Below are 22,881 nucleotides of genomic sequence, written 5' to 3'. Positions count from 1 at the left end.
TAAACAAAAGACTCCACTATGCAAGTAACCATATCACTGTACCGTTTACACCTTCTGTATCCTGTGCATGTGACAAATACACTTTTATATTATTTGATATAGTGTGTGTTTACCAGAGACGGTAATGTGAAGAGCAACCTATATCAAATAATATAAAAGTGTATTTGTCACATGCACTTGGACACTATCTTGTTGGCCTAAGTCAAATTAGGATATAACGTTAGGCCAACAAGATAGTGTCCAAGTTCTAAAATGATCCGGTAGAATACCCTGCTTTTATTTAATCACACTCACAACCGTAAGCTATTTTCTGTAATTAGCTCGCCATTAACTTGTAAATAATGATGTTGTTGTGAGTTTATTTTCCTGTAATAATGAATACAAATTAGCTAAAGTTAAGATGTTGTCAGCTATATGATATGGTCATTATCTGAACTGGTTAGCCTAACGTTAGTAGCTAGCTAGCTAACGAGAGAGAGAGAGAGAGAGAGAGAGAGAGAGAGAGAGAGAGAGAGAGAGAGAGAGAGAGAGAGAGAGAGAGAGAGAGAGAGAGAGAGAGAGAGAGAGAGAGAGAGAGAGAGAGAGAGAGAGAGAGAGAGAGAGGACAGGGGAACGGCTGGTCAAACAGTCGGGAGTCATCCAGGCATTGGATTTTCTCCCTCTGACCTGTCCATATGGCTGTTGCTTTCCTGTTTCTCTCTCTTCCTCTTCTATACCCCTATTTTTGTCCTCTCTGTCCCTCTCTTTGCCTATCTCTCTGTGTCTGTATTTTTCTCCTCAGTCCCTCTTCTTACTGTCTCTCCCTTACTCTTAGTCTCTTTCCTCTCTTTCACTATGCACCCTCTTCTCCCTTTAGGCTATCCCTCTCCCACTTTCTCCCTCCCTCCCTCCCTCCATATAAATATAAAACAGTGTAGTGTCCTTCCGAGCATCTGTTAACACAAGCAGCAATGTCATCCAGCTCTGTCTCGTATGGCCGTGCCTCTACTCAGCTCAGCCCCTCTCCCTCTCTCTCTCTCCCTCCCTCCCCCCTCCCTCTCTAGGAGCAATCATCTGATTATGAAGGAAAAACTCGCACCTCAGTGTTTATGAAAATAGAGTAAATATAGATTTAACTGTTTGCATGATGTGGATTTGGCTGTTGTCACGACTTCCTCCGAAGCTGCCTCCCCTCCTTGTTCGGGCAGGCTTCAGCGTTCGTCGTCACCGGCCTTCTAGCCTCTGCCGCTCCATATCTCATCATTCCATTTGTCTTGTCTTGTCAATTACACACACCTGGTTCATATTCCCCTCATTAGTACATGTATAAGTGTTCCCTCTACCCCCTTGTCCTTGTTGGTGATTGTTTCATGTAAGGCCCAGAGACAACAACCCCATACTCCCGGCCTCCTGCATTGTGGCGCCGGTAGTATGGGCGATGGACGCGGATATAGAGCAGAGTAAGGCACCTAGGCACCTCCCAGCGGGTAAGTTACAACCTTTACCAGTTCCACAACGACCATGGTCTCACCTGAGTGTTGATTTCCTGACTGATCTTCCCCTCTCCCAAGGTAACACCACCATGCTGGTCGTTGTGGACCGCTTTTCCAAGGCCTGCCGCCTCCTTCCTTTGCCCGGTCTCCCCACAGCCCTGCAAACTGCAGAGGCCCTGTTTACACACGTCTTCCGGCACTACGGGGTACCAGAGGATATAGTGTCTGACCGAGGTCCCCAGTTCACATCCAAGGTCTGTAAGGCGTTCATGGATCAGTCAGCCTGACCTCTGGTTTTCACCCCGAGTCTAATGTGCAGGTGGAACGGGTAAATCAGGATGTGGGTAGGTTCCTGCGGTCCTACTGCCAGGACCGGCCGTGGGAGTGGTCGGTGTTCTTGCCATGGGCTGAATATGCCCAGAACTCTCTCCGTCACTCCTCCACTAACCTAACGCCATTCCAATGTGTTTTAGGTTACCAACCGGTTTTGGCACCGTGGCACCAGAGCCAGACCGAGGCTCCTGCGGTGGATGACTGGTTTCGGCGTGCGGAGGAGACGTGGGACGCTGCACACGTCCACCTCCAATGCGCTGTGCATCGTCAGAAGGCCAACGCTGACCGCCACCGCAGTGAGGCCCCGGTCTTCGTACCGGGTGATCGGGTCTGGCTCTCGACCCGGAATCTGCCCCTCCGCCTGCCCTGCCGGAAGCTGAACCCACGGTTTGTGGGGCTGTTCAAATTTCTGATGAGAATCAACGAGGTTACCTATAGGTTATTACTCCCCCCTGATAACTGTATTAACCCCTCGTTGCATGTGTCTCTCCTCAGGCCGGTGGTGGCTGGTCCGCTCCAGGAGTCTGAGGTGCTGGAGGTCCGTCCGCCTCCTCTGGACATCGAGGGGGCCCCGGCGTACTTCGTCCATTCCATCCTGGATTCGAGGCGTCAGGTGGGGGTCCTTCAGTACCTCGTGGATTGGGAGGGGTACGGTCCGGAGGAACGGTGCTGGGTCCCGGTGAGGGATATCCTCGATCCCTCCCTGTTGCGGGATTTCCACCGTCGCCATCCGGCTCGCCCTGCTCCACGTCCTCCTGTCCGTCCCCGAGGCCGGGGTCGGCGCGCTGCTGGAGCTGCGCGTCAAGGGGGGGTACTGTCATGACTTCCTCTGAAGCTGCCTCCCCTCCTTGTTCGGGCAGGCTTCAGCGTTCGTCGTCACCGGCCTTCTAGCCACTGCCACTCCATATCTCATCATTCCATTTGTCTTGTCTTGTCAATTACACACACCTGGTTCATATTCCCCTCATTAGTACATGTATAAGTGTTCCCTCTACCCCCTTGTCCTTGTTGGTGATTGTTTAATGTGAGATGAGTGTAGCTCGGTGGAGCTACCTGTACTTTGTATTGCCGGTGTATATTTTCCCCATGTGCCTGTATTTGTTCTAGTGCGCCTGTTGACGCTATCCAGCGTAACTGTGTACTACGGAATAAACTCTGTATTCTGTGATTTACCCTCCTGCGCCTGACTCCTTTAAATCACACTCTCACAACGGATGGTTTGTGCTGCAGTGAATGCTGCAGTACAATTGCAGACACAGGCACACACAAATGCATGAATGCACAAAGGAAACATAGTTAGTAATTAACTGTTATTGAGTGATATTGCACCCAGGGTAAACAAAATAACAATCAAATGAAACTAGTGTGGTGAAATGACTTGTGGGAATCAACTTGCTGAATTGTCTTGTAGGAGAACTGGAGAGAGCTGTTCAGCTCAACATGTGAACCTAACGTGACACCAACCTGGGAGTTGTAGTTTTAATTAGCTAACACACTGTTCATATTAACTGAAGAGACACATGGGATACTTTTGTCTAAATCAATATGTGTGGTAGCTAAGATTAAAACTAGCAAAACACTTCAGAAAGTAAGTCAAATAAGTATTCTTATAATGCTTTCTCTATCCAGCCTCCAAGGGCCTTCCAAGTTAAGAATATATTCAGGCATTTCCAGTGAGCAGTAGAAAGTTCAAAGTGTTTGAATAAAAAGCTGTAATAATGGGCCGATGTCCTTGAATTTGTGTATGCTTGGATGAAGGGTAATGATGGTATTGTGTTCCCTGAACACGGCTTTGTGCCTTCAGGCCAGAACACAAATAAAGCCTGAAGTTTCCAGCTCAGTGTGATGTGCTTAACGACATCGTCACTTCAGCTGTCAGCTTCTGTGAGTGGTTGTGAGCGTGTGTGTTATCTGTAAATTGGCATGAGTGTGTGCATTGTTGAGAACGTATGAGGTTGTGTGTCTGTTAATTGTAATAATTGTAATTATTTTGCACTATGGCCTATTTATTGCCTTACCTCCATAACTTGCTACATTTGCACACACTGTATATAGATTTTCTGTTGTATTTTTGACTTTATGTTTTCTTTTACCCCATATGTAACTCTGTGTTGTTGTTTTTATCGCACTGCTTTGCTTTATCTTGGCCAGGTCGCAGTTGTAAATGAGAAATTGTTCTCAACTGGCTTACCTGGTTAAATAAAGGTGAAATAAATAAATATAAATGAATGTGTATGTGTGACTGTATGTGGGTGGCAGGTTTTTCTCTGCATCTTCACTATTACCATTACACTTTGTTATTATCAGTAGCATTTTATTATTATTCAAGTTATTACCTCTAAATATTAGTCTAGTATACAAATTAAGAAATGTCAGATTGGAGAGGATTGTCACATTTCACTATTGAATTACATTTTGTTAGTGGTTTTTCCTTTCCTTTTATTTTATTTTTCCTTTATGTTTAATATTGTTTTTGATCTGTCCATTTTGTTTAAAGGTATGTTACTGTTGTCTTAGGCCTATAAGGCCCAATGTGGAAAGGGGTTTCTGTTTGTGCACTTGTTTACATGGATATGCTTCTTAATAAAAACCTATTTGAAACAAGCCATTACACTTCGAAAATTATCATGGCATTTCATTATTCTTATTCAGGTTATCACTTATAAATATTACATCTATATTTTTGTCATTTAGCAGACGCTCTTATCCAGAGCGACTTACAGTTAGTGAGTGCATACCGTCCCCCGTGGAAATCAAACCCACAACCCTGGCGTTGCAAACACCATGCTCTACCAACTGAGCTACATCCATGCCGGCCATTCCCTCCCCTACCCTGGACGACGCTGGGCCAATTGTGCGCCGCCCCATGGGTCTCCCGGTCGCGGCCGGCTACGACAGAGCCTGGATTCGAACCAGGATCTCTAGTGGCAAAGCCACTACAAATTAAATCTACAAATTAAGAAATGCCAGGTTGGAGAGGATCTGTCACATTGATGGAGTCAAAATAAAGATATATGCAGCCCACCTGGTGTTCAACCTTCCCAAATACTCCCATGTCACCCTGCTCCCCTGCACACTCCACTGGCTTCCAGTCGAAGCTCTCATCCACTACAAGACCATGGTACTTGCCTACGGAGCAGCAAGAGAAACTGTCCCTCCCTACCTTTAGGCTCTGCAGAAAAACCCTACACCCTAACCTGAGTACTCTGTTCTGCCACCTCTGGCCTCTTGGCCCTCCCACCCCTACGGGAACGCAACTCCCGCTCAGCCCACTCCTGACACCACAATAGTGGAAACAGCTTCCCCCTGCACTTGACTCTTTTCCCCCTTACTAGCTCTGACTTTGCTGATACATACTTTATTGAGGAGAAATGAACTTACAATGACTGATATGTGGTTGTCCCACCTAGCTATCTTAAGATGAATGCACTAATTGTAAGTCGCTCTGGATAATAGCGTCTGTTAATTGACTATCATTTAAAATATAAAAATGTATATGCCTACCTTGTCTTGTCTGTTGGCTTTTCTGCATATAAAATAATTAAATACTGATCCTATTTGGACGCAAAAATCCATTCATACTAGTCTGATGGGTTTTCTCCCACTTTTCCCCCGAAATATCCGCATAACGTCACAAACGCTGCTGCTGTGGTCATTCGATGGCGAGAGGACGACGTAATGAGGGAAATAATGTAGCCTAAGCAACTGAAAATAGGCCTTTTACAAGATGAAATTACAGGAGCGTTTGATTCTTATTAAAGAGATGTCCAGACAGGCTACTTTAGGAAACGTTCTGAATGGACATACTCTATAGCCCTATTGAGAGAATCAGCAAACTCATACCCCCGTAAAATTAACCATCAATCAAAGCCACCAGAGAATGTCAGAGACAAGAGCAAATATTTATCCTTTCCTTAAAACGTATAAAAAAACCTAGGCCACCTTAGGCTTTCCGAAAGTAGGCTAGATGAATTGACAAGGAATGTACAGTACGAAGGGGAGAGCGACAGCTATGCGATAGTAACATGTCCATAACCTGATTAGTCTATAAATAAGTAAAAGATTTTGTATCAAATTATACCATGCCTGGTTGGAGACATTAGCTCATTATAGGCCTCAGAGCCAGAAGAACGTTGTCGACTGTTGAATAATTAATGAATAGTCAGACACATCCAACCTTTTTTAAAAGAACACCTATTTATTTACTAGCAAACAATGAAAACAAGCATTGTATAAAAGAAAGTCACACATCAAACCAAGAGGCCAGAGGTGGCAGCACAGAGTACTCAGGTTAGGGTGTAGGGTTTTTCTACAGAGCCTAAAGGTAGGGAGGGGCAGTTCCTCTTGCTGCTCCGTAGGCAAGTACCATGGTCTTGTAGTGGATGAGAGCTTCGACTTAGAGGAAATAACATTCACTACTTTCCTGAAGTGCCATAGCCTATAGGCTAGCGCTTCTACACCCCCACGCATCTAGCGGTTTAGCTGCTGGAGCATCAAACGACAATTGGAAAGAGGAGACGTAGACCGTTTAACAGACAGACTAAGTTAGTCAAACAATTGCTTATAATCATTAGTGAACACTCCTGCTATTAGGTAAAGTTTATCTACATGAAAATAACGTTAATGAAAGTGCCTCCCGAGATGCGCAGCAGTCTAAGGCACTGCATCGCAGTGCTAGAGGCGTCACTATAGACCCAGGTTCGATCCCAGGCTGTGTCGCAGCCGGCCGCAACCGGGAGACCCATGAGGCGGCGCACAATTGGCCCAGCGTCGTCTGGGTTAGGGGAGGGTTTGGCCGGCCGGGATGTCCCTGTCCCATCGCGCTCTAGCGACTCCTTGTGGCGGGCCGGTTGCATGCACGCTGACTTGGGTCGCCAGCTGTACAGTGTTTCCTCCGACACATTGGCGCGGCTGGCTTCCGGGTTAAGCGAGCAATGTGTCAAGAAGCTTGGCGGGGTCGTGTTTTGGAGGACGCATGGCTCTCGACCTTCGCCTGTAACTACCACTTTGATATCACGAAATTGGGGAGAAAAAGGGGGTACAAATAAAAAATATATAATAATAATAATAATGTTTTTCCAAAAATGAATGTATGCCTATTTAAACGGTTTTGACGGTTATTTTATTTTCATGACGGCCTTCATCCATAACCGTCAGTTTGGCGGTTATTCAATGACCGTCACAGCCCTACAAGGAACTATTATAATAACACACAGACATCAACGTCCACCTCCCCCTCCACTCCGCTCTAACAATAAACCGCCCCAGCTTTCTGACAGCGTGTATTTGCTCACTCTAACAGTAATAAAGACGTGCGTTCTCGGATGGAAGGTAATCAATGGCATTTTCCACGCCACTTAGAGCAAAGCCGAGCCAGTTCCTACTTAATTCCCATCATTACCACGCCAGTTTACAACGTAATGATCTAACCTAAGAATGATGATGCTAATCACAGACCATGTCTTTCTCTACAATCTGAGTCTGAGAGAGGGCCCAAAGTTAAGACTAGGGCATAGATTTCTATTCATGCCCAGGCTCGAGTGTTTACAGTGGGGCACGGTGAGGGACAATACCTGTCTGTGTCCTACAGTGCCCTGACAGGCCCCCCTAGCAAGGGAGAGTTTTAAATTACCACCCAGAGAAGCAAACGGCAAATATTTGCCTTACCGACCGCAGATTGCTGTGGTGTGCTAGACCTGCATACAAAGAAACTCCTTTCATATTGGATGGGCTGAGAACAGACTGTGATGTTGCTGGGTTGTGTGTGTGTGTGCGTGTGCGTGTGCATGCTTGTGCGCATGTATGTGTGTCTATGTTTCTTCTGTGGTTGCCAGGGACACTATGGGCTGTCTCACTCACCCACGGCCTTGCAGGTCTTGGTGTTGGGGTCCATCTCATAGCCCTCGTAACATTCACACTTGTAGTCTCCTTTGTAGTTGATGCAGATCTGGCTGCAGGCCCCAGGGTTCTCACACTCATCTATGTCTGAGGAGGGATATCAGAAACACATCAATTACACTGAACAAGGGGATGGACAGCAGAGTAGAGATATCTGGGACATTTACTGTAAGTAGCTACTGTTTGGAAAGAAAGAGTATGAGAAGAGAATGACGTGGGATATTGAGAGAGCAATTTCCAGAGAGCGCAATCATTGGTAAGGCTTGGCTGAGAGGGACATATTGTATGGGACTCTACCTCCACAGGTCTTCTTGTCTATTAGTTTGTAACCAGAGGGACAGTCACACTCATAGCCGATCCTCTGGTCTCTGCAGATGTGAGAGCAGCCTCTATTGTTGTCTGCACACTCATTCACACCTAGAAAGAGAGGGATGAAAGGAGAAATAGAGGAAGGGAGGGAGGGGAGTCAAACATAAATAAAACAACCAAGATATTGGTCTATGTGTGTGTGTGTGTCTGGGGTCGCCTCTAGGGGAATGTGATGCTATCAGACACCTGGAACCGTTCCAGAATGCACTGGGGCTCAGAAGGGGGTGGCTTCGCACCAGGTGCCCCTCTCTAATCTGATTTCCTTTGGGAAGCAGCTTTCCTCCCCTTATCCCTCTATCCATTCATCCCTCCCCCTCCTCCTATCCCTCTATCCATCCCTCCTCTTATCCCTCTATCATCACTCCTCCTATCCCTCTACCATCACTCCTCCTATCCCTCTATCCATCCCTCCTCCTATCCCTCTATCCATCCCTCCTCCTATCCCTCTATCATCACTCCTCCTATCCCTCTATCATCACTCCTCCTATCCCTCTATCCATCCCTCCTCCTATCCCTCTATCCATCCCTCCTCCTATCCCTCTATCATCACTCCTCCTATCCCTCTATTATCACTCCTCCTATCCCTCTATCATCCCTCCTCCTATCCCTCTATCCATCCCAACTCCTTACCTTCCTTTATCCATCCCTACTCCTATCCCTCCATCTATCCATCCCAACTCCTTACCTTCCTTTATCCATCCCTACTCCTATCCCTCCATCTATCCATCCCAACTCCTTACCTTCCTTTATCCATCCCTACTCCTATCCCTCCATCTCTCCATCCCTACTCCTTACCTTCCTTTATCCATCCCTACTCCTATCCCTCCATCTCTCCATCCCTACTCCTTACCTTCCTTTATCCATCCCTACTCCTATCCCTCCATCTCTCCATCCCTACTCCTTACCTTCCTTTATCCATCCCTACTCCTTACCTTCCTATCCTTCTATCCATTCCTCCTCCTTATCCCTCGCTCCGCCCCTCTTCCTCCCCTTTATACAGGTAGCTCTATCCATCCCTTATCCATCCCTCTTCCTCCCCTTTATACAGGTAGCTTTATCCATCCCTTTATCCATCCCTCTTCCTCCCCTTTATACAGGTAGCTCTATCCATCCCTCCTCCTCCCATTTATACAGGTAGCTCTATCCATCCCTTTATCCATCCCTCTTCCTCCCCTTTATACAGGTAGCTCTATCCATCCCTCCTCCTCCCATTTATACAGGTAGCTCTATCCATCCCTTATCCATCCCTCTTCCTCCCCTTTATACAGGTAGCTCTATCCATCCCTTTATCCATCCCTCCTCCTCCCCTTTATACAGGTAGCTCTATCCATCCCTTTATCCATCCCTCCTCCTTACCTTCCCTCTCTTTCATTATGTTCCCCTTTCAGTATCCATCCTCCCTTACCCTCCCTCCCCTCCTCTTTATCTCTCTACCTATCTCCATCCTTCCTTATATCACTTTATCCCACTATTTTCCTGTCTCCCCGTCACCCTCCCTCCCTCCCTCCCATAAGAAGGGATTTACAGTGCTACCATTTTGGGGGCCTATGTTCCTAAATCATTTTTATTTGGAAGCACCATGTCGTCCTATTTTGTTGCATTACAACCTGTAATTTAAATGGATTTTTATTTGGATTTAATGTAATGGACATACACAAAATAGTCCAAATTGGTGAAGTGAAATGAAAAAAATAACTTGTTTCAAAAAATTCTAAAAAATTAATAACGGAAAAATGGTCCGTGCATATGTATTCACCCCCTTTGCTATGAAGCCCCTAAATAAGATCTGGTGCAACCAATTACCTTCAGAAGTCACATAATTAGTTAAATAAAGTCCACCTGTGCGCAATCTAAGTGTCACATGATCAATCACATGATCTCAGTATATCTACACCTGTTCTGAAAGGCCCCAGAGTCTGCAACACCACTAAGCAAGGGGCACCACCAAGCAAGCGGCACCATGAAGACCAAGGAGCTCTCCAAACAGGTCAGGGACAAAGTTGTGGAGAAGTACAGATCGGTGTTGGGTTATAAAAAAATATCCGAAACTTTGAACATCCCACGGAGCACCATTAAATCCATTATAAAAAAATTGAAAGAATATGGCACCACAACAAACCTGCCAAGAGAGGGCCGCCCACCAAAACTCACGGACCAGGCAAGGAGGGCATTAATCAGAGGCAACAAAGAGACCAAAGATAACCCTGAAGGAGCTGCAAAGCTCCACAGCGGAGATTGGAGTATCTATCCATAGGACCACTTTAAGCCATACACTCCACAGAGCTGGGCTTTACAGAAGAGTGGCCAGAAAAAAAGCAATTGCTTAAAGAAAGAAATAAGCAAACACGTTTGGTGTTCGCCAAAAGCCATGTGGGAGACTCCCCAAACATATGGAAAAAGGTACTCTGGTCAGATGAGACTAAAATTTAGCTTTTTGGCCATCAAGGAAAACGCTATGTTTGGCGCAAACCCAACACCTCTCATCCCCACGGTGAAGAGCCAACTTTTGTCTACCACATGGCTTTTGGCGAACACCAAACATGTTTGCTTATTTCTTTCTTTAAGCAATGGCTTTTTTCTGGCCACTCTTCCGTAAAGCCCAGCTCTGTGGAGTGTATGGCTTAAAGTGGTCCTATGGACAGATACTCCAATCTCCACTGTGGAGCTTTGCAGCTCCTTCAGGGTTATATTTGGTCTCTTTGTTGCCTCTCTGATTAATGCCCTCCTTGCCTGGTCCGTGAGTTTTGGTGGGCGGCCCTCTCTTGGCAGGTTTGTTGTGGTGCATTATTCTTTCAATTTTTTTATAATGGATTTAATGGTGCTCCGTGGGATGTTCAAAGTTTCGGATATTTTTTATAACCCTACCCTGATCTGTACTTCTCCACAACTTTGTCCCTGACCTGTTTGGAGACCTCCTTGGTCTTCATGGTGCCACTTGCTTGGTGGTGCCCCTTGCTTAGTGGTGTTGCAGACTCTGGGGCCTTTCAGAACAGGTGTATATATACTGAGATCATGTGACAGATCATGTGACACTTAGATTGCACACAGGTGGACTTTATTTAACTAATTATGTGACTTCTGAAGGTAATTGGTTGCACCAGATATTATTTAGGGGCTTCGTAGCAAAGGGGGTGAATGCATATGCACGCACCATCTTTCTAGCTTATGATAATGAAGTTTGCTAAATCTAGTTATCCTCACGTCTGCATTGCCATTGACTTGACTGGCAGCAGGTTGAGTGGATGGACAGAGCAGGGGTAACACCTCCTGATTGCTTGTTTGTTAGCTGATGAATTTCAGTACAGCTGTGGCAGTCAACTGGCAATAACAAGTTATAGGTGATTAGTAAATTAATGGTGAAATTCCGTTTTAAAGATCTATGCTTCATATGACATCTATTATTCAAGTCCATGTTGCTCATTGCTCATAATTTCTCCAGTGTCTCATACCCCTCTCCGTTGCCAGCAATTTTCTTCAGCAATATTGCCAAAACAAAATTGCTTGTGTATTATCTATGGTGGAGCGCTAATCCATATGGTGCCTTATGGGTAATGTAGTCTGAGCATGTTTCCTTGCCGTGGACACACTCGGGGGAAGAGTTGGTCTTTGACGGTAACGAGCGAGCTGAGAATTGTCCTGATTTATTCCCCCTAGATAAAACGAAGCTCCGATTACAAACAGAGTGACCATCTGGATCAAGTTGATCCTAATAGGTGTGTGTATGGGTTGGGTGTGTGCCGGCGTGCGTGGATGCATGCGTGTGTGTCTGTCTTACCGCACTCCTTCATAGGTTCGTCTGACCAGTCCTTGCAGTCTTTGACGGCATCACACACCTTGCTGCTGTCGATACACTCTCCATTCTTGCACATAAACTTCCTGGGGCCATCACACTTAGTGGCTGGAAAAAAGAGAGGGTCGAAAATACACGGATCATTACCTTGCAAAAGCTTACAACAAGTGTTTGATTTCCAATGCATATCCCAGCTCTAATTCCTCGGGCCAGATAGCATAACATAAGTAATCTGGTTCCCAGACACTGCTATTAGCCTGGGGGCGGGGTTATACAATAAGTAACAATTATAATTTGGTAGCTTAGCACTCTGTCCCTGCAGTAGAGAAGATGATAGTGTAACAATACAAAATACACTATATATACAAAAGTATGTGGGCACCCTTTCAAATTAGTGGATTTGGCTATTTCAGCCACACCTGTTGCTGACAGCTGCGAAGAGACAGAGTCATTAGATCATTTATTTTGGTACTGTCCATATGTAGCTTGTTTTTGGTCACAGGTCCAGGAATGGCTGATGAATTGAAACATTTACCTGGAGCTAACCCTGCAGATAGCACTACTGGGTGATCTGAAAAGTCATAGTCAATCGATCAATAATATATTATTACTTTTAGCTAAAATGTGTATCTTTAATTTACAATCTGTAGAAACTATGAGAATAGAAAGGTTCAGAACTTTTGTGAAATATCACAAAAGTATATATGGCAAATAGAAATCCAATATGGATGGTGTTAAGAAAAAGATGGGAGGGGTTGAATGGAACTGAAGGATGGGACTAATAACGACAAGATAACTCATGTAAAATATACTGTGTCCGTAAAATTTATATAGGTTCAGAACTTTTGTGAAACAGCACAAAAGTATATATGGCAAATAGAAATCCAATATGGATGGTGTTAAGAAAAAGATGGGAGGGGTTGAATGGAACTGAAGGATGGGACTAATAACTACAAGATAACTCATGTAAAATATACTGTGTCCATAAAATGTATATAGGTTCAGAACTTTTGTGAAACAGCACAGTTAAAAATATATGGCAAATAGAAATCAAACTGGATGGACATCAGAAATAGATGGGAGGGGTTGAGGGTAGCGGAAGGACAGGACTAAAAACAAACAAAATATAACTATTGTAAAATAGATTGTGTCCATAAAATGTCTATAGTGTGTATAAGCTGGAAGTAGAAGCCTAAGTGTTGTTGTTAATTAGTTTACTCCAATTAGGGGAAGGGTGGCACAATTAGTGGAAAATAATAAAGGAAAATATATTTTAAAAATATATGTATATATTGTGATGTCACGAGAGGCTGTGTCCTGGAGGGACGTTACATCCCCCTGAGGTGGCTGCAAACCCAGACAGCTATGGCTCCATCTGCTGGTATGGTCGGGAACTCCAACCCTCTGTGGCCAATCTTCCCACGCAGCTGAAACCAATCAGGGGCTGATAAGCTGGGGTTGTTTTGGAAGGGAAGAGACACGGTCTGGAAGGTGGGCTCGGAGAAGAAGAGAATTGTGTTATAATTTCGTTAGTTGCCGAAGACCTTTAATAAAAATCCTTGTTTTGGTTGAACCTGGACTCCTTGCACTACTTGGGCAACCCCGCTGGAAGCGGTAGCCTCTCGTGGCATCACAGATGGTGGAGAATACGGGCACGCTCAAGCGTTAATAGTGCATGTCAGAGGAGGATACCGAAGGTTTGATCACCCAGTTTTCCAAGTTGGCCGTAGGCTCCCCGCCGACTGAAATGGAGGACATATTGAAAGCCCTTGTTGCTGGCCAGCAAGCCCAGATGCAAGCAAACGTGGCTCTCTTGGAGGAGCAAAAGAAAGCCAACCTTCTGAAGGCAGAGGAATTGCAGTTGCAGAGACAGAGGGTGGTCCAAAATACCCGCCCAATAAAGGCAAGTGACTTTATATCTAAGATGGGAGCTACCGATGACATTGAGGCATACCTGCATGCATTTGAGGCCACGGCCACTAGGGAAGCCTGGCCCAAGCAACAGTGGGTTGGTCTGTTAGCCCCCTTTCTAACCGGGGAAGCGCTGAATGCTGTCCGGGACCTGGGCCCTGACCAGGTGACTGACTATGATGCCCTGAAGTCTGAGATCCTCAGCAGATATGGACTCACAAAATTTGGTATGGCCCAGCGCTTTCACAGTTGGACCTTCCAACCAGACCAACCTCCTCGGGCGCAGATGCATGAACTTGTCCGAATCGCAAGGAAATGGCTGGATCCGCAGAGGAATACAGCAGCGGCGGTGGTGGAGGCCGTTGTGGTGGATCGTTACCTACGCGCCCTGCCTTATGAGGCAAAACGGTTCATCAGTCAACAGGCCTTGACCACGGCTGATCTGACCGTGGAAGCTGTGGAAAGGTACCAGGCCACAGCGGAGATGCTGAATGCTTCCCGAAAAGACCCCAGGAGTGCGGCCCCACCACAAATGGGAAGGACCCGTCCAAAGGACCCCAAGGTCTCGAACCCAGCCACGTCAGGACTTATCCCGGCTCCAGGGGGAGCCAGAAACCAGGCGGGTCCAAGAAGAGTACACCAGGAGGGGGAAACACGACAGTGTTACCGGTGTGGGGAGATGGGACATATCTCCTGGCAGTGTGGGAAACCAGCCGATGAACCTATGCCCACTGCGGAGTCCTCCAGCTCAGCACCCACACACCGGGTTGCCTCGCTCTTGGGAGTCGTAGATGGCGGCCCAGATCGACCCCCCACCTGCCCGGTAACTGTGAATCACCATGATGTGGAGGCCTTACTGGATTCTGGTAGCCGGGCCACCCTGGTGCGTAAGGATTTGGTGGGCCCAACGTGTCTGACCCCGGGGAAAGTCCTCCCAGTTTCCTGTGTCCATGGGGACACCAGAGAATACCCCATTACTGAACTTACAATGACCAGCACACGGGGAACCATACACACGACGGCGGGGGTGGTTGATTCCCTCCCCGTCCCTGTCCTAATTGGACGAGACTGCCCAGCCTTTTACCCACTCTGGAGAGAGTCTCAGGAGAGGATAACCCGAGTACCTCGGAAACGGAGAGGCAAGACTCATCCTGGGAAGGCTCCGGTGCAATCCTCCGAGTTACTCACTCCCGCCCCGGGCTCTGATAGGGATGGCAGGTGCCCAGACCGACACCGAGACTGGTCCGGATACGGGAGAAGAGAACGCAGCCCAGGAAAGTGCTCCGTTCTCCAGTGAAGAAGACGTCCCAGGCACCCAAGAGCTTCCCCTCTCACAGGCCAGTATGGTACGGCTCAATTACAAGATCCTACTCTTGCAAATGCCTTAAGAAATGTGCAGGTATTAGAAGGTGTAGTGTTAGGTGATAAGACAACCCCTACTTACCCCCATTTCGCAGTAAACCGGGGGTTAGTATATCAGATAGTCAAGAAAAATGAGGAAGTGCATGAACAGCTCCTCGTGCCACAGCCCTATCGGGCCACAGTACTCAACCTAGCCCACACACACCCGCTAGGGGCCCACTTGGGGGTAGAGAAGACTAAGGAAAGAATCATGCAACGTTTCTTTTGGCCAGGAGTACACAAAGAGATAGAGAACTACTGCCGTAGTTGCCCTGAGTGTCAGCAGGTTGCGCCAAAGCCCACATATAGAAACCCGCTCATTCCCTTGCCCATTATCGAAACTCCTTTTGAGAGGATTGGATTAGACATAGTCGGGCCCTTACCGAAAAGTGCCAGGGGACATCAATACATTCTGGTCATTCTGGACTATGCGTCCCGGTACCCGGAGGCCATTCCGCTGAGGAAGGCTACATCCAGACAAATCGCCAAGGAGCTGTTCCGTCTCTCAACTAGTCTGGGAATCCCAAAAGAGATATTGACGGACCAAGGGACTCCATTCATGTCCAGGGTGATGAAAGAACTCTGTGCTTTACTGAAAATCAAACAGCTGAGAACCTCGGTCTACCACCCCCAGACAGATGGCCTAGTCGAACGTTTTAACAAAACACTAAAATCCATGCTGCGGAAAGCGGTAGGGGAAGATGGGCGCAACTGGGATCAGCTGTTACCATACATATTGTTTGCGGTGAGAGAGGTACCTCAGTCTTCTACTGGTTTTTCACCCTTTGAGCTCTTGCTTTCCTACAGACCCAGAGGACTGCTCGACATCGCCAAGGAGGCCTGGGAGGAGCAGCCATGCCAACAGCGGACACTGATCGACCATGTAGGGGCTATGAGAGAGAGAAGGAACTGAAAGCTGCTCAACAGAAGCTAAACTCTGCTAAAACCAAGGCTGATGCGTTCAGTAAGAAACTACAAGGTGAGGCAACCAGATAAGAGGAAAACTGAGCAGATTTATCATGTTAACCTTTTAAAGAAGTGGCACGCCAGAGAGGCGCTGTTTAGCTCTCTACCCCCCACAGAGACCCAGGAACCGGCGCGAGAAGAGGTTCAGCTGGGTCCAAATCTGTCCCCACATCAACGACAGATGGCCCTGGAACTCGTGGAGCAGAACCAGGATGTCTTCTCCTCCCTTCCCGGTCACACAGAGGTGGTCCAACATGAGATCCGCACCATGCCTGGCCGAACGGTAAACCAGCGCCCGTACCGCGTGCCAGAGGCTCGTAAAGTGGTTATACAGAAGGAGGTAAGGAAGATGCGGGAGTTGGGAGTAATCGAAGAGTCCCACAGTGCCTGGGCAAGTCCCATAGTCCTAGTTCCCAAGCCAGACGGTTCAGTACGATTTTGTAATGACTATCGAAAGTTGAATGAAGTGTCTGAATTTGATGCATACCCAATGCCTCGTGTCGATGATTTAATAGACTCCTTGGGGCATGCTCGTTTCATAACCACTCTTGATCTCACAAAAGGCTACTGGCAGGTGCCCTTGACCCCGGCGTCTAAGGAGAAGACAGCCTTTGCCACCCCGGAGGGGCTCTACCAGTATACCCGACTTCCGTTTGGTCTCCACGGGGCACCTGCCACGTTCCAACGCCCTGATGGATCGAGTCCTTGCGCCCCACAAGAGTGCACGCAGCGGCTTATTTGGATGATGTGGTTATACAAAGTCAGGATTGGGCCAGCCACCTACCCCGGGTACAAGCGGTGCTGGATTCGCTCAGGGAAGCAGGGCTCACGGCAAACCCGAAGAAGTGCAAGGTGGCCTTCAGTGAGACAAACTACCTGGGGTACACCATTGGGCGGGGGTTGGTCAAACCACAGGAAGCCAAACTGCGGGCCATACAGGACTGGCCGCAGCCCATCAACAAGAAGCAAGTAAGGTCATTTTTGGGCCTCGCTGGCTACTATAGACGCTTTATTGCAGATTTTGCTACCATAGCGGCACCATTGACGGAGCTGACGACCAAACGCCACTCACGAATGGTGAAGTGGAACCCTGCGGCGGAGGCGGCTTTCCGCAACCTGAAGCGAGCACTCTGCTCCAGTCCGATCCTGGTGGCACCAGACTTCAAGAAGGAATTCATGGTCCAAGCGGATGCTTCGGAGGTGGGTCTGGGTGCTGTCCTCACCCAGGCACATGACGGGGAAGAACATCCCATTCTCTACCTAAGCAGGAAGTTACTTCCAAGAGAGAAGAACTATTCAACGGTGGAGAAGGAATGTCTGGCTGTAGTCTGGGCCCTGGAGTCCCTTCGGTTCTATCTCCTGGGCCGACGTTTCATGGTGGTATCTGATCACGCCCCCTCTGCAGTGGATGGCCAAGAACAAGGAATCAAACAGTAGAGTAACCAGATGGTTTTTGAGCTTGCAACCGTTTAACTTTTCGGTTGTCCACAGGGCTGGCAAGCACCACGGAAATGCGGACGCCCTCTCCCGGCGTGATGCCTTCTTCACTGCCTTTACCCGACGAGGACGTCGGTCCCGAGGAGGGGGATGTGTGATGTCACGAGAGGCTGTGTCCTGGAGGGACGTTACATCCCCCTGAGGTGGCTGCAAACCCAGACAGCTATGGCTCCATCTGCTGGTATGGTCGGGAACTCCAACCCTCTGTGGCCAATCTTCCCACGCAGCTGAAACCAATCAGGGGCTGATAAGCTGGGGTTGTTTTGGAAGGGAAGAGACACGGTCTGGAAGGTGGGCTCGGAGAAGAAGAGAATTGTGTTATAATTTCGTTAGTTGCCGAAGACCTTTAATAAAAATCCTTGTTTTGGTTGAACCTGGACTCCTTGCACTACTTGGGCAACCCCGCTGGAAGCGGTAGCCTCTCGTGGCATCACAATATATACAGTGAGGGAAAAAAGTATTTGATCCCCTGCTGATTTTGTACGTTTGCCCACTGACAAAGAAATGATCAGTCTATAATTTTAATGGTAGGTTCATTTTAAAATGAGAGACAGTGTAACAACAAAAAAATCCAGAAAAACGCATGTCAAAAATGTTATGAATTGATTTGCATTTTAATGAGGGAAATAAGTATTTGACCCCCTCTCAATCAGAAAGATTTCTGGCTCCCAGGTGTCTTTTATACAGGTAACGAGCTGAGATTAGGAGCACACTCTTAAAGGGAGTGCTCCTAATCTCAGTTTGTTACTTGTATAAAAGACACCTGTCCACAGAAGCAATCAATCAATCAGATTCCAAACTCTCCACCATGGCCAAGACCAAAGAGCTCTCCAAGGATGTCAGGGACAAGATTGTAGACCTACACAAGGCTGGAATGGGCTACAAGACCATCGCCAAGCAGCTTAGTGAGAAGGTGACAACAGTTGGTGCGATTATTCGCAAATGGAAGAAACACAAAAGAACTGTCAATCTCCCTCGCCCTGGGGCTCCATGCAAGATCTCACCTCGTGGAGTTGCAATGGTCATGAGAACGGTGAGGAACCAGCCCAGAACTACACAGGAGGATCTTGTCAATGATCTCAAGGCAGCTGGGACCATAGTCACCAAGAAAACAATTGGTAACACACTACGCCGTGAAGGACTGAAATCCTGCAGCGCCCGCAAGGTCCCCCTGCTCAAGAAAGCACATATACAGGCCCGTCTGAAGTTTGCCAATGAACATCTGAATGATTCAGAGGAGAACTGGGTGAAAGTCTTGTGGTCAGATGAGACCAAAATGGAGCTCTTTGGCATCAACTCAACTCGCCGTGTTTGGAGGAGGAGGAATGCTGCCTATGACCCCAAGAACACCATCCCCACCGTCAAACATGGAGGTGGAAACATTATGCTTTAGGGGTGTTTTTCTGCTAAGGGGACAGGACAACTTCACCGCATCAAAGGGACGATGGACGGGGCCATGTCTTGGGTGAGAACCTCCTTCCCTCCGCCAGGGCATTGAAAATGGGTCGTGGGTGGGTATTCCAGCATGACAATGACCCAAAACACACGGCCAAGACAACAAAGGAGTGGCTCAAGAAGAAGCACATTAAGGTCCTGGAGTGGCCTAGCCAGTCTCCAGACCTTAATCCATAGAACATCTGTGGAGGGAGCTGAAGGTTCGAGTTGCCAAACGTCAGGCTCAAACCTTAATGACTTGGAGAAGATCTGCAAAGAGGAGTGGGACAAAATACCTCCTGAGATGTGTGCAAACCTGGTGGCCAACTACAAGAAACGTCTGACCTCTGTGATTGCCAACAAGGGTTTTGCCACCAAGTACTAAGTCATGTTTTGCAGAGGGGTCAAATACTTATTTCCCTCATTAAAATGCAAATCAATTTATAACATTTTTTACATGCGTTTTTCTGGATATTTTTGTTGTTATTCTGTCTCTCACTGTTCAAATAAACCTACATTTAAAATTATAGACTGATCATGTCTTTGTCAGTGGGCAAACGTACAAAATCAGCAGGGGATCAAATACTTTTTTCCCTCACTGTATGTATATATATACAGTACCAGTCAAAAGTTTGGACACACCTACTCAATCAAGGGTTTTTCTTGATTTTTACTACTTTCTACATTGTAGAATAATAGTGAAGACGTCAACACCATGAAATAACACATATGGAATCATGTAGTAACCAAAAAAAGTGTTAAACAAATCAAAACATATTTTATATTTGAGATTCTTCAAGGTAGCCACCCTATGCCTTGATGACAGCTTTGCACACTTTTGACATTCTCTCAACCAGCTTCATGAGGTAGTCACCTGGAATGCATTTATATTAACAGGTGTGCCTTGTAAAATGTTAATTTGTGGAATTTCTTTCCTTCTTAATGTGTTTGAGCCAATCAGTTGTGTTGCGACAAGGTAGGGGTGGTATACAGAAGATAGCCCTATTTGGTAAAATACAAAGTCCATATTATGGCAAGAACAGCTCAAAAAAGCAAAGAGAAACGACAGTCCATCATTACTTTAAGACATGAAGGTCAGTCAATCTGGAAATAACTTTCTTCAAGTGCAGTCGCAAAAAAAATCAAGTGCTATGATGAAACTGGCTCTCATGAGGACCGCCACAGGAGAGGAAGACCCAGAATTACCTCTGCTGCAGAGGATAAATTCATTGGAATTATCAGCCTCAGAAATAGCAGCACAAATAAATGCTTCACAGAGTTCAAGTAACAGACACATCTCAACATCAGCTGTTCAGAGGAGACCGTGTGAATCAGGCTTTCATGATCGAATTGCTGCAAAGAAACCACTACTAAACGACACCAATAAGAAGAAGTGACATGCTTGGGCCAAGAAACACGAGCAATAGACGATAGACCGGTGGAAATTTGTCCTTTGGTCTGGAATCCAAATGTGAGATTTTTGGTTCCAACTGCCGTGTCTTTGTGAGACGCAGAGTAGGTGAATGGATGACCTCCGCATGTGTAGTTCCCACCGTAAAGCACAGAGGAGGAGGTGTGATGGTGTGGTGGTACTTTAATGGTGACAAAATATGTGATTTATTTTTAATTAAAGGAACACTTAACCAGCATGGCTACCACAGCATTCTGCAGTGATACACCATCCCATCTGGTTTGCGCTTAGTGGGACTATCATTTGTTTTTCAACAGGACAATGACCAAACACACCTCCAGGCTGTGTAAGGGCTATTTGACCAACAAGGAGAGTTATGGAGTGCTGCATCAGATGACCTGGCCTCCACAATCACCCGACCTCAACAGAATTGAGATGGTTTGGGATGAGTTGGACCACAGAGTGAAGGAAAAGCAGCCAACAAGTGCTCAGCATATGTGGGAACTCCTTTAAGACTGTTGGAAAAGCATTCCAGGGGAAGCTGGTTGACAAAATGCTAAGCTGTCATCAAGGCAAAGGGTAGCTACTTTGAAGAATCTAAAATCTAAACTATTGATTTGTTTAACACTTATTTGGTTACTAAATGATTCCTTATGTGTTATTTCATAGTTTTGATGTCTTAACTATTATTCTACAATGTAGAAAATAGTACAAATAAAGAAAAACCCTTGAATGAGTAGGTGTGTCCAAACTTTTTACTGGTACTGTGTATATATACAGTGGGGAAAAAAGTATTTAGTCAGCCACCAATTGTGCAAGTTCTCCCACTTAAAAAGATGAGAGAGGCCTGTAATTTTCATCATAGGTACACGTCAACTATGACAGACAAAATGAGAAAAAAAAATCCAGCAAATTATGGTGGAAAATAAGTATTTATTTGGTCAATAACAAAAGTTTCTCAATACTTTGTTATGTACCCTTTGTTGGCAATGACACAGGTCAATAGTTGACACAGGTCAATAATGATAGAATAGTGTACGGGTGCTGTGCTGACATCCAGGGCATTATCATATTCTGAGGAATAATTATATTTAGGGAAAATAATTTGGGTCAAGAGCAGCCTCTCGATAGCAACAACGATGAGCTGTAGTACTTGACTCCGCATCCCACATCTCATGGCCCGGTGTATTGAGCCATTGTTTTGCAACAGCTACGATTCACCTTAATATCATTAAAGCAGTGTGGATCAGAGAGATGTGTCCCCTCGGGGGAACCCCCTGGTTCCCACCCAAATGGCACCCTATTTCCAACAGTGGGGGAAAAAAGTATTTAGTCAGCCACCAATTGTGCAAGTTCTCCCACTTGAAAAGATCAGAGAGGCCTGTAATTTTCATCATAGGTACACGTCAACTATGACAGACAAAATGAGATTTTTTTTTTCAAGAAAATTACATTGTAGGATTTTTAATGAATTTATTTGCAAATTATGGTGGAAAATAAGTATTTGGTCAATAACAAAAGTATCTCAATACTTTGTTATATACCCTTTGTTGGCAATGACACAGGTCAAACGTTTTCTGTAAGTCTTCACAAGGTTTTCACACACTGTTGCTGGTATTTTGGCCCATTCCTCCATGCAGATCTCCTCTAGAGCAGTGATGTTTTGGGGCTGTCGCTGGGCAACACAGACTTTCAACTCCCTCCAAAGATTTTCTATGGGCTTGAGATCTGGAGACTGGCTAGGCCACTCCAGGACCTTGAAATGCTTCTTACGAAGCCACTCCTTCGTTGCCCGGGCGGTGTGTTTGGGATCATTGTCATGCTGAAAGACTTAGCCACGTTTCATTTTCAATGCCCTTGCTGATGGAAGGAGGTTTTCACTCAAAATCTCACGATACATGGCCCCATTCATTCTTTCCTTTACACGGATCAGTCATCCTGGTCCCTTTGCAGAAAAACAGCCCCAAAGCATGATGTTTCCACCCCCATGTTTCACAGTAGGTATGGTGTTCTTTGGATGCAACTCAGCATTCTTTGTCCTCCAAACACGACGAGTTGAGTTTTTACCAAAAAGTTATATTTTGGTTTCATCTGACCATATGACATTCTCCCAATCCTCTTCTGGATCATCCAAATGCACTCTAGCAAACTTCAGACGGGCCTGGACATGTACTGGCTTAAGCAGGGGGACACGTCTTGCACTGCAGTATTTGAGTCCCTGGCGGCGTAGTGTGTTACTGATGGTAGGCTTTGTTACTTTGGTCCCAGCTCTCTGCAGGTCATTCACTAGGTCCCCCCGTGTGGTTCTGGGATTTTTGCTCACCGTTCTTGTGATCATTTTGACCCCACGGGGTGAGATCTTGCGTGGAGCCCCAGATCGAGGGAGATTATCAGTGGTC

At 46.4% G+C, this 22,881-nt stretch overlaps 1 protein-coding gene across 1 annotated transcript in view; it reads right to left on the bottom strand.

The window, feature by feature from the left end:
• Positions 1 to 22,881, bottom strand: part of LOC121540439 (low-density lipoprotein receptor-related protein 8-like) — a 269,383-nt gene that overhangs the window by 45,537 nt on the left and 200,965 nt on the right. The window contains exons 7-9 of the mRNA XM_045207759.1: positions 11,848 to 11,970; positions 8,001 to 8,120; positions 7,665 to 7,790 (exon numbers count right to left, since the gene is read on the bottom strand). Coding sequence (XP_045063694.1) covers positions 7,665 to 7,790; positions 8,001 to 8,120; positions 11,848 to 11,970 — 369 coding nt within the window. The remainder of the gene's footprint in view (positions 1 to 7,664; positions 7,791 to 8,000; positions 8,121 to 11,847; positions 11,971 to 22,881) is intronic.

Source organism: Coregonus clupeaformis, chromosome 26 (assembly GCF_020615455.1).
Source record: "Coregonus clupeaformis isolate EN_2021a chromosome 26, ASM2061545v1, whole genome shotgun sequence".
NCBI classification, from domain to species: Eukaryota; Metazoa; Chordata; class Actinopteri; order Salmoniformes; family Salmonidae; genus Coregonus; species Coregonus clupeaformis.
Note: the sequence above shows the minus strand (reverse complement) of the source record. Positions and strands in the feature narration are given on the sequence as shown.